Source organism: Danio rerio, chromosome 12, assembly GCF_049306965.1.
Source record: "Danio rerio strain Tuebingen ecotype United States chromosome 12, GRCz12tu, whole genome shotgun sequence".
NCBI classification, from domain to species: Eukaryota; Metazoa; Chordata; class Actinopteri; order Cypriniformes; family Danionidae; genus Danio; species Danio rerio.
In genome coordinates, this window is record NC_133187.1 from 30,992,221 (window position 1) to 31,004,573 (window position 12,353).

The following is a 12,353-nucleotide window of genomic DNA, read 5'->3' on the forward strand; positions in this document are numbered from 1 at the left end:
TACTGTCTGTATTTTGCACTGTTGTTGTATTTTTACTGTCTGTATTTTGCACTGTCGTTATATTTACACTGTCATTTTATTTGCACTGTATTTTGTACTGTCTGGAGCCAGCACCTAAGCTTTTCACTCATCATAGCGTGCTGCTGATGATGTGACAATAAAAGGGATTTGATTGATTTGATAAAAATATGTGAACACAAGTTTCCCAAATTAAATTTGACGCGGTGGATAGGGCTGTTGCCTCACAGCTAGAAGGTTCTTGTTCAAGCCTCAGCTTGATCAGTTGTCATTTCTGTGTGGAGTTTGCATGTTCTCCCCACGTTCGCGTGGGTTTACTCGGGGTGCTCCGGTTTCCCTCACAGTCCAAAAACATGCACTATAGGTGAATTGGGTAAGCTAAATTGTCTGTAGTGTATGTATGTGAATGTGAGAGTGATGAGTTACAGCTGAAAGGGCATTTGCTGCGTCAAACATATGCTGGATAGGTTGCCGGTTCATTCCGCTGTGGCGACCCTGATTTATAAACCCTGCAGTCACAGGATGTCAACATGAAGTCATATTGACGTTGTAGCCCAACGTCATGGCTACGTTGGATTTTGTTTGGAAATGAAAATCGGGTTGATGTCAGAACCCAACATCAGGCCGACATCAATGTCCAATGTCCAACCTAAAATCAACCAAATATCAACGTAAAATCATGTTATACCTTGACGTTGTATGGACGTTACCACTATGACATTTGTCAGACAGTGGATTCTGGTCACTTTCCAACACAACCTAAAATCAATTCAATATCAGCGTAATTTGACATTGATATTGGACGTCAAAATAAAGTTGTACTAAGAGGCTGGCTAGACATTGAATTTTGGTCACCTGACGTCATGACATAAATACCTAATATTAACGTTGTATGATGTTGTATGCCTGCTGGGAAGAGACTAAGCTGAAAAGAAAATAAATAATTCAATTGAATGAATCATTTAAAAAAAATCTAATTACAATTAAACTCACAGCATTTAGTTGAAAATACAGTGGATTTTATGGGGTCCTAAATTTACATGGTAGCTTACTTTGTGGAGTTTAATTGTGAACATGTTGTGTGTACAATTATCAAGTTATAGCAAACATGCGGAAAGCATTTTCTGCCTATTAATAGTAAATTCCTGTGAAAATGATCACCCTTTCAGACCTAGTTCATATAAAAATAAAATCCAATTGATTCTTTCGGAATAATGAAGCTGTTATGTTCTGCCGTTTATCTGAATTTCCTAGATTAACATGTTCTGTTTTAGCTGTACTGACAGGAATTAGTCAAGACAAGTCTTGACCCAAGGCTAAACGTTATGTTTAAGGCATCTGGCAAAACCGATAGGTCAGTTTATTTAATATCTATTTGGAGAGCCCGATACAGCGTAATTGCTAAGATTTTTCCTTGGAGGAATTATTTAATCTCGTCTTAAATCGAAAACAGTCAAGGGGGGGGATGCAGACTCGTTGTCATGGAAACCAAGTTACAGGGTTTAATTACGCTTGGCTAGTTATGCTTTTAACGCAACAACAACTGGATCAGGGACCTTTCCGTGTTCTCCAGGGCAATTGCTTTATAAATTTCAATTAGCATGCTAATATAACCATATTGGGTGGCATTGTAGTGTAACTGCATATAATGAGTGTCAGAGAAAACAATAACAACAACAATAAAATACTAGGCACACTTGTGAAAAAAACATGAGGGCATTGCATGAAAGCAAGCAGCTGTTCCACTGCTGATAAAACAGGTTAGTGTTTAGCCGGAGACTGGTTTCATTTAGCGACGTGGGTGACAAGGCAAAAGCACACCCCACGGCATTGCAACACTGAGACCTAACAAGGCAGAGAGCAAGTGGGTGGTCATAGTTTGAAGATGAATTTCAAAAGGTGACATGCTTTTCTACCTTAGAAAAAAACACATGTGGAGTGTGTATATGTTTGTGTGTTTGTGTATATATATATATATATGGATATGCATATCTTTTGTAGCATGTGTAATGTGCTTCTAACCTTAATCCAGATAAATGTTCATTATGCATGACAGTGTTGCAGTTGTGTTTTGTTTCATGTCTAAAACTGCTCACTTGTTCACTCGTTCACTGAAGTATATGCCAGCAAAATCATGTAAATAATGTGAGCCAGAGAGTAGTCTGTTATGCAGTGGACGGATTCATCATAAACATTACACACAGTATCCTGTAGTATTCCTTTTTGGCTTTATGCATTGACTGTTCATTTGTCATGTGCATGGTATTGCTTGATTACAAAAAGACCTGCTTGTCAATTTTTAACTATATTTTGAAATGGAAACACTAGTTTATTTGTTTATAAAAATGCAAATATAATCTAACATATTATTTGAAGATCATATAAAATATTCATTCATTGAAAAAAAAAAAACATGAAGAACCTATAAGTGTATGAACATCACTACTTATAATTTTTCTAGGTTTCCAATGCGCTCGAGTGACTCCTGGTTTAAATTATGAATGAAATTTGCAGCCTCTAGTGTTCACCTCAGCCATCTTTCTTTTTTTTTTTTAGAGTGGATTGTGGGTAAGAAATAGTGAACAAAAGTAGGTAATGAAGCCGTTCACTAAGAATGCTTGTACCATTACAAAATGGCAGGCAGCCAATATTGTGCACTGTATAGTGTGGATAAGCTGTGGTTTCAGACATGGACTTCTAGTTTGTATGATCTTGTTTGTCAGCTTGTTCAATTCTTTTGACCCTGTCTTTCACCCAGCAAAAAAAGGCACAAGACCTGTATAATGTGCTTTGTTGCTATTTTCAGATCAGCACAACCCTATTTTTCACATTTTGCACCACACTGTTTAACCATTTGTGCCACTTTGTGGACTCATGAGTCATGGGTGTGCTGATCCATTGACTAATTAAAAGCTGGTCTAAAGTTCAGCTCAGAGTGCGTTAGTTATGTACTTTGCAGGTCGAAACGCTTACACATTGCTTAATACACATGGGAATGTACAGTAATACTCAAATATATTAACATATAAAAAAATAAAAATAAAGGAATAAAAGGATTTCTACATAAATATAAAAATCACTGCCCCCACACCTTCTTCATGCCATTTGTATAATGTTATTATTGTTTGCAGTATTATTTATTATGCAAATTTATATTCATTTTATTAAAAAACAATTTAGATTTGTCAACCTGTCGGGTTTTGGAGACGTCTGTATCACCATTATGAGGCATAAGAAAAGGACGTGTTTTTGGATATAACACAGTTTTTTGACCACGCTTCATTATCATTGTTAATTTATTCGTTTGCTGGAAATTAGAAATAGTTTTGAAACAAATCTTTGTGCTTAACAACCAAAATTAAATATGTAGGCTAATGGATGTCATCATTGAAGTGTGTACAACACTGTTTCCTTATCTACAAAAGTAAAGGAGTAAAGTAAAGGTCAAGTAAAGAGAAAGTAAAGAGGCCGAATGGAGGAAGCTCGTTCATTATTTCCACACTGCAGATGGTCTGTTTAACTGTTTTCTCGTTAGTAAAGCATTCAGTTTTTCCACTTGCATAATTTGCCCGGTAAATAGAAAAATGCGCCATGGCGCAACACAGCTGACTCTTAAAGCGAATGAGAGATGAGCCTCTGATTGATTTAATGCACATTATGCTCAAAGTGCACCCATAGCTCACTAAGAGAATGAGCACAACCCTGTTAGACAATGCCAACTGGCCCATCTGGGACTTCGACCAGCGACCTTCTTGCTATGAGGTGACAGTGCTAACCACTGAGCCACTGTGCCACCCAAATATCAAAACCCGCAGCTTGATGGCGTACTGGAGGTCCACTGTGTAATGGACAATCGCCTACACCTTCCCCTACCCTAAACCCAGTCATCACAGTAGCATGGGCATTACCTTAGTGGGCGACTCGGCGGTACAATGTCCACTAGGTAGTGGACCTGGTCCAGTACTTCATTGTGGTTACAGACTGCAGCGAGAACATCTTGCAACTATCTAAGTATGCATCCAAATGCTAAACCTAAAGCTTTATAATATAAGTAATGATGTCTGTTGCACAATCATGTGTTAAAATTGTGGTATTACATCTGATTTGACCTGCCTGCATTTCTTGGATTGAGATGCCTTATTTTGGATCACAAAATTTGTTTTAACTCTTTAAAATCCTTCCTGTTATTTTTTAAGTCACTGTGTGTCACATTGGAAAGCCTTATGAAAGCATCAATATAAAGTAGTCTGTTCAATAAAAGGTGTCTGTAATGCAGTGTGTGGGACACATGTTCTTAACCAATTGTATGAACCTCCAACTGGCAACCATAAAATATAAAACTTCTATAATAAAAAAATATTCAGACAAAGGAAGAAAACTGTAAAAGAACAGGGTCAAGAACCTGATAGAAGAAGTGTTATGGTGAAATGATAGAGAAGCAAAATAGAAGACCAAGGACACCGGCTCATTTCTGAAGGAATAAGGGCCATTATTTTAATGCATGTCCTTAATCTTGACCTTATCACGGCCAAGGCGAGTCAAAAGGTGCATTTGAGTACTGGGAGAATGCTCAGATGTTTGTGAACATACAGGTTTGTAATTCAGTAATGTGTTCTTGCTGTAAACTAAATATAAAAATAGTGTTTTTATTTTAAAATATAGTTAAAAAATAAATAAATATGACACGCAGGTGTTTTTGTTATTAAGCAATACAATAAGCCTGACAAATAAACAGTCAATGCATACAGCCAAAAACGAAATACTACAGGATGGTGTGTAATATTCATGATGACACAACATGATTATTGTACAAATTCACTCTCATTTTTTTTAAAAGCCTGATAGAAGAAGTGTACTGGTGAAATGATATAGAAGCAAAATAGTGGAAAAGATACGAGAGACCAAGGACACCGGCTCATTTCTAAAGGAATAAGAGCAGTTATTTTTAATGCATGTTCTTAATCTTGACCTTATCATGGCCAAGGTGAGTCAAAAGGTGCATTTGAGTATTGGTAGAACATTCCAATGTTTGTGAACAGACAGTTTTGTAATTCAATAATGTGCACTCGCTGTGAACTGTTACTCTGTCCTCTAATCTTTGTTTTTTCTGGATTGCAGACCACCTGTAAAAGTGTAACCATATACTGTCAAAACAGGATTTCAGTCCAAAAATGCAATAGTGACAATTTGTACTGTTAAAATTGATGTGCTGTACAGGAAAGTGCAGCTTTGTGCACTTTTTGTTTCAAAACACCACCATAGTGTCAGCCGAGATACATGGGTACATTGACAACATGACTACCTTGTTTATGGACAATACAAAGGACTTGTCATTTTGATAACACCAATGAGTTTATTAAAATGAAAATACTTTTAAAAGATAACCTAAACATTTGGAGCAAGTTCCAGGATTTTGCAGGTAAATGTTTGTGTGATGCTGTTTATACGGATGTCCAGATCTGATCATGCGGTTTCAAACTCTATCGGAATCGGACGTTCCCTCTTGATCAGGACTCAGGACTCACAGAATAAGTGAGTATGTCTGCGCTCTGGAGATATTATAAAGTTGATGATGACAACATGGCCATAGCGAACTGTTAGATATGTAAACTTGGGATTGTCTGCCGGATATTTTATGTTGAGGTGCTATTTGTTTTATATTCGCTATTATTTTTATATATATATTTTTTATATATTAACTCTTGCACCTAAAGGGAAGAATTGATGTTAATTATTTCTTGATTGTTCAAGCCACCTCACAGAAGTGCTCTGTTTGTTAACAGAGTTGTTGAATGTTAAAATAAGGTGAATTAAATAAAAAATAAGGAGCATTCTGGGTCTGTTTCTTACCTCTTCTTTATTTTTTTTTATGTATCATAGAAGTGTTGGATTGGGTTTTGCTATCGGCAGATACTCAAAATCAAATGACTGACTCGAGGGCAAAAACCTGATCAGGACATTCCTAGCTGTTTGAACTAATTTACTGCAAGTTTATTGGTTGATGTGATCAACTATTGATCTACTCTTTGTACTATCGTGGTTGCATGTCAGTAGTGCAGTTAAAGTTTTCCATGGGAAAGTTTTATTATTATTATATTAATAAATTGTTGTTATTATCATATTTATTATTGTTTTTTATGAATTCTGGTCATGTCAACATGGGAGCACTTGTAATCTAGTGATGAATGACCCTCTCTGTGTAGAAAAAACACTGATTTAATTTTATTTTTTACCATTTTGATTATGCAGGGAGGTAAGCAGTTTGCACTACGCCACTGGACGTACACTCTTTTCAGTGTGGCTTTTAGGTAAAAACAGTGTGAGGTGAAACCTCCCAATGTGATTCTCTAAAATGCGCTGCTTGTGAAGGGTAAAACCTGGTAGGTTGTCTCTTTAAATCAGCGCTGCGGTGGTGATGTGCCCGTGAGCTCAGACGGTTTCAACCACATCCACCTCTGCAGTGGGCAACTTTAAATGCGCGCGCTCGACATCGCCTCTCACGCGACTGACATTCAGTTTACACTCGCATTCTCTCTCCTACAGACTGGTAGATCCCACGCTAAACTGAGAACTTATTGGAAGCCATCTTTGGGGAAAGAAAATAATATCAAAAATATTTAACCCACAAAAGTTCTGATAAACAGTTTTAGTTTTCTTCATAATAATTGTTTATAATAAAGTTTCCTTAACATTTCAGTCATGAAAATATTTTTAAGGAATAAAAGTATATAATTATTTATTTATAAGGAATACACCTACACATTTTATGAATACATTGAAGATAGAGGTCTTAACAGGATATTTACCTGAATTGGAGTCTGATTCTTTCTTTCTCTTTCTTTCTTTCTTTCTTTCTTTTGTTATCCAGTGTAAGAGAATACATTTTCTTGCACAAAATGTCAGGAACTTGCAAAGTGTTTTTTGTTTTGTTTGTTTGTTCATATTAATCTCGTTGTATATCCCAAGCAGCATATGCTTGGGGTCACAACCAATATTAATATATAAAATACCATTAATTTATTGTTCAATCATGACCCAGAACTTTTGAATTTCCCTGCAAAGCCAGAAACAATGAACAAGATCTCCTTTCTCAGTTTTACATTTCAGACACATTGGTGACAACTCCTCTTTAAGCTTGTGCCTCCGTGAGGGAGAGATGTGAGCTTGATGTTGAATTTTTAGTTGCATTGCTTTTATTCTGTTAGGGACATTACATTTTTTCCAAGCTTCCTCCCATTGATTTTCTGGGATTTGTATATCAAGAGTTCTTTCCCAAGTCTTGTACTTAAAGAGCCACAATCCTTATATTTATATATATAATGTGGTAAGAACTTTTTATGACCAGACTTTAAATTGTGGGTCTTCAGTCCCTACAGAAAGTCAAAATTATCATATAGAATTAAGTTTTAAAAAAAACAAAACTTATTTTCCTTGCGGTCCTTAATTCAAAATGCAGGCAGATGGTAACACCTGCACTTTAGAGAGAGAGTAATGAAGCTTATGGAACTTATGCTACTGGTGTTTATCTTTTATGATGGTTCCTGTGTTAGAGAAGTTAGATTTGTGTTTGATCATAGTCTGAAACATTGACTTTTCTCAGATTACAGATGTTGTAGTATGTTGATATGCAGGGATGGGCAGTATTTATGATGCATGTATTTCAAATACAAAATAGTATTTTGTAATTTGTACTTGATAGGGTTTATGAAAATGGATTTGAAATCAAAATACTTTAGTGTCATGTATTTTTGTATTTTTAAAATACTGTAAAATACTTTGTAAGAAGGGCATTATGATAACATCTTAAAAATGTGGCCTCAGATTGATGCTTTCTTAGTTATTTGTCTATAGGCTTGGGATCAGAACAGAAAACTAATTAAGAAGGTGGTTAATGCTTGGAGTATGGATGGAAATTATGCAACACGCAAAAAGTAAATAAGGCAAATGGCAACAAAAGTCAACAATCATTAAAAATAGTATACTGCACAATGTTAAGACCAATAATATACAGGCTACGCTAATTATTCTCTTTATTCTCTATTTCCACCTGGAGATACTCATCGCTAGACCCCCAGAGATTATGCAGTGCCACTGAAGTGATCCAATACCTGTGAAGAGGTGATCCCAAGCTTTCCACATTCCCGGACCAGGCCGTAGCAGCTGCTGTGGTGGTTATGGAGGAGTAGAGAGCCTGAGACTGATTCCTGTGTAACTCCAGGGACCGCCAAGTCTTCACTTCACTTCACTTTACACATTTGTACTGTTGTCTTTGGCTTTTTGTCCTCTGCTCCCATCAGTCTGTTCTTTTTTTTTCTTTTTTTCTTTTCTTTACTTTTTTAACTGTATTTCTTATGAAAGTGTATTTAATGTTTAATGTTGTGCTTCTATTTTAGGTGTGACTTTTTAACATTCTGTAAAGGGTCTACGGATGAAAAATAGCCATTCTTGGCTAATTCTGGCACATTTTACAGTAATGTTTATTAATGTGCATTGACCCTGTAAACAAATAAACTAAACTAAACTAAACTAAACTGACCTCCTGCGTTCTCCAGCCTCCGGCGCCTCGACTGCAGCTCTCCACAAGACATTTTGCCATATGAGAAATGGTCATGCTAACTGAGCCAGGTTTCACCCAAGGTTTTTTTTTTTTTTTTTTTCCCTCACTTTCGCCCATTGGTGAAGTTTTTGTTTTCCTTGCCACTGTTGCCACTGGCTTACATCGTTCAGGACTTGTAGAGCTGCTCATCGATGGATTACTCTTTGGTGTTTAGACTTCCTGCAGTGAATATTAAAACACATTGAACTAAACTGAGCTAATCAAAACTGAACTACACTGTTTCAATTCACTATAATCTTCTAAGTGAAGCTGCTTTGGCACAATCTACATTGTAATAGTACTATACAAATAAAGATGAATTGAATTGAATTGAATACAATGGCAGTATAGTATACAATTTGATCAGCATCTTTGCTTAAGAAATGCTGTACAGATGGTGGACTGGTGTTGACTAAGGGGGCAATCTGGGACATTTCCAGTTAAAGAAGAACTGAAAAAATCTTGGAGAAATGAATAGACTGTACAAATAGTAGTAGTTTTCTTATAGTGGTGATTTCTACAATACTTCATACAGTTAATAAGAGAGTTGTTAAAGTTGCACAATACAGCATATGAAACACAAATATTTAATAATATTGCAGTCTATACAGATTGGTCAAAAACTCCAGACCCCTGTTACACAGCAGCAGCAGGATGTATATGAACAGTTTATATGCAAAAACAGATCACTCAATTATCACTCAATTTTTATAAATATCGGTTGTACATTGAAAACTACAATTGCAAAAAACATGATTTCTGGAAATTATTACAACTGGAGTTTTCAGTAGTTTTATTGAACAAACAAATAAATAACCTTTTCATATTTTACCCTTTTAAATATAAGTCTCTTAAGAGATTGTTGCAGTTTCACTGGCCATGCAATGGATGGAAACACAATGAAGAAATATTGTTCTATATCCCAACAATTACAGGGGTTAAAGAGATCATGTTCAAGACAGGACTTTCTTTATGAAATTTGTACAGAATGTATGCTAAAGCCGAGGAGAAACAAAAGTTTATGGAGAGCTACTCATGTACAGAAGTAGAGGTGAACAAGGTACAGAGAAACTGATTTAAAATCCCCCAGAGACTTGTTTACCTCACCAAGTAAGTTTGATGCTGAAGGGATTGGTGAAATATGTCTATTGATCGAATGATAAAGAATAATTGTCATGCTCTCTTGTAAAAATATTTTGTTGTATTTTCAAAATACAAAAATACAGTATTTTATTTTGATACATTTGTGGCTGCTGTATTTTGTAGTTTATTTTGATACACGTAAAACTGAGGTATTTGGTGTTTTATTTTAAAATACACTTCAATGTATTTTTGCCCATCCCTGTTGATATATGTAATTATGCAAGAAGAAACTCGTGCCCCAGGCTGTGGGAAACAACATTGTAAAAAATTCTTGCACATATACCTTAAATTTTGCTTCATATGACCTGAGTGTATCATTATTTTTAGGTGAACTGTCCCTTTAAGTACGAAACATTAACAGTTCTTGGTTCGTTTCGAGTCAGATATGACGAAAGTAAAAACTTGCTGTTGAGTAAGTGAGTCACATAAATTCAGTAACTGTTCTAAATGGTTGAAATGTGTTTTGAATCACTATAAAGAGTCGATTCTTAAGAATCATTTAATTGAGATTCGGACTAATAAGCTTCTTTTTGCATTGATTCACAAAAAAGAACCGGCTCATAGGAGTCATTCGTTGAACTGATCTCAAGCTGTAAGATTCAGTGTCGGTGCTGCGGTGCATGGTAGTACGGAAACCCTGTCAGAGGATTTCAATGCTGTGATCCTTCTGCATCGGCGGAACAATGCACCTTCAAGCACTGTTACCCGAACCGAACCGAACGTCATGAAAATCACTTGGATGCGCTATTTTGTATGAAAAATGGAGCCGGTTCATCGCTTCTCAGTTCATAAGACCTGATGTTGGTCTTCCTTGGAGATGGAGTATATATGCCCTCACGCTCGACAAGTCTATCAGATAATGGGACGTAAAGATGGGGAACGACACCAGTTGCTCTCTTTAAAATAGGTAAGAATATATTCAGTTAACGTTATGTTTTAGATAACAGCCTATATTTTGGCGATCTTATTCTGGTGCTGTAAGTGATATCCACCAAGGTGGCTCATAAATTCACGCAGCCACGTTCATTTAAAAACATTTTCCGATGAAAGTCCTGAATTTGCCATTTTGGTGGAAGGTAAGGGGTGTTGGCTTCTGCTCGTCATAGAATTACGATTTTGGAGACACTAGAGTGTTTTAACGCATTCGTAGAGCTAGTGTATTTTTACACTACCTACGTTGTGGTGATGAGGTCGTCGCGGTGTTTTTTACGCTTGTGCTTTAACGTTAGCACGAGTGATATTTCCAAAGACTTACGTCACGGCGAATGCGCACGTGCCCAAAGGAAATCTCCGCAAATAACTTAAATTCGTCCATTCTGAGCTGTTTTTCAACAAGGAATGGTTCATGTTGATGTTCGCTTTGTTTTCTGCTTTTTTCTCGGATGTTCTACAGCCTCTCCTGTCGGAGAATGACCCCCCCTCAGCGCCTGTCGGAATGCCGTTTCTCTCCGCGTGCACAAGGGCCACGCGCCAGATGGCCACATCATAACCGACTGTGATACTTGATACTATTGCACTAAAGCTGGACCTAAACTTTGAAGATCTGATGGTGAGTGATTCAGAGCACTTAATTTATGTTTTTAGTTACAGTTTAGGGCAGTTCATGATATAACATACAACTTTAATCTTTTATACGCACTCAGAAACTTTCTTTTAGATTCTCTGTTTAATTCTAATGGCAGTGAATTAAGAGATCCCCCCCCCCCCCCCCCCCCCCCAAACAAGCGGGCGTTTACGGGAATTAGAATTGATCTCCGATGTTATGTAGCCTACCGATATAAAGCGATGCCTCACAATAGTATCGCCCCATAGATTATCGTATTTTCTCACCGCAGAGAAAGAAGATCCATTTGTCCGCGTGCTCAGTCCCCCTGCGCGGTTAAATTAAGTTTATTTAGTTACGTGTAGTCGACACACAGTATTTGAATCTCTGAAAACGGTATAGAGATTGTGTAGAAGAGATTTAGTGAGAGGGGAAACCGCACTGGTGCCTCTGGAAGCTGGAGAGCGCGTGCAATGAATATTAATTGTCATTGTCAGCTAATCATCACAAGGGGCTGTGGCGTGTCCGTGGCCTTGGTTATCCCTAAGGCAAAGGCGATTTTACATTGTTTTTCCAATTATACTTAAAAAAAAAAAAGATCTATGACAGCACCAAATTATACTCGCGGCTGTATGACGTGTATAGAGATTTTAACTGTGTATGTTATGACGTACACAATAGGTGTATGACGTCGCCTGTCGCCGCTTCCTCTTTAAAGATATCCAGCCTATCAGGTCATCCTTATCAGCCAACCAGGCAAAAGGTTTTTTTTTTCACCACACAGAAAGCACATAAGATCACAGCAGCACCATGGAGAGCGCCTTTAGCGCTTTATCTGTTTTAAGCACCAAGGACAGAGACCCGAACCAGCTAGGCCTACAGTCAATGACAGTGTTAGAAATTGCCTTGATCTAATAATTTAAGAACATAGATCTCAGCAAGGGCGTAGGTTTGCTTTGAAAACAGGGACATATTTCGAGGAGGCAGGGATGAGATTAAGATAAGATTCTAATCTTTTTTAAACAAACAAGTGATTAGAACAGTGAATCACGG

At 36.9% G+C, this 12,353-nt stretch overlaps 1 protein-coding gene across 3 annotated transcripts in view; it reads left to right on the forward strand.

The window, feature by feature from the left end:
* Window positions 1-12,353, forward strand: part of adgra1a (adhesion G protein-coupled receptor A1a) — an 84,492-nt gene that overhangs the window by 36,171 nt on the left and 35,968 nt on the right. The window contains exons 1-2 of one of the 3 annotated variants that reach the window (XM_073918547.1): window positions 10,400-10,664; window positions 11,151-11,306. The exons of 1 other annotated variant lie outside the window; for it this stretch is intronic. In XM_073918547.1, the coding sequence (XP_073774648.1) occupies window positions 11,304-11,306 (3 nt within the window). In that variant the 5' untranslated portion in view covers window positions 10,400-10,664; window positions 11,151-11,303. Of the gene's footprint in view, window positions 1-10,399; window positions 10,665-11,150; window positions 11,307-12,353 lie in introns of those variants that run through there. One more of the 3 variants, XM_021480357.3, reaches the window with a different exon arrangement.